Source organism: Acanthisitta chloris, unplaced genomic scaffold (genome assembly GCF_000695815.1).
Source record: "Acanthisitta chloris isolate BGI_N310 unplaced genomic scaffold, ASM69581v1 scaffold17387, whole genome shotgun sequence".
Classification (NCBI taxonomy): Eukaryota; Metazoa; Chordata; class Aves; order Passeriformes; family Acanthisittidae; genus Acanthisitta; species Acanthisitta chloris.
The window spans coordinates 1-217 of NW_008684469.1; the positions used below are offsets into that span (position 1 = coordinate 1).

General features: G+C 58.1%; 1 protein-coding gene across 1 annotated transcript in view; it reads left to right on the forward strand.

Annotated features, from left to right (window-relative positions):
- Positions 1-94: 94 nt before the first annotated feature.
- The window catches only part of CENPL (centromere protein L), a gene marked incomplete at its 5' end in the record, with an annotated part of 3,128 nt that continues 3,005 nt past the window's right edge, over positions 95-217 (forward strand). The window contains one exon of the mRNA XM_009079361.1: positions 95-217. This exon is cut by the window's right edge and continues 141 nt beyond it. Within this exon, the coding sequence (XP_009077609.1) occupies positions 95-217 (123 nt within the window).

Genomic DNA, 217 nt, shown 5'->3' on the forward strand with positions numbered 1-217 from the left:
GGGCAGGGGGTTGGATGATTTCTAAGCTCCAAACCGCTTAACGCGTTATGATTCTATGCGAAGCACGTTTTACCGTGTGTCCTTTCCCTCTCAGGAAGGCTCCAACCCGCAGAGGGTAGTGTCCCTGCTGCACAAGGCCTGGGCGCTGTATAGTGTGACGCCTTTGTTTCGCTTCTCCCGCGCTCGTCTGCAGAACTACGCGCGGCTGCTCCGCGCC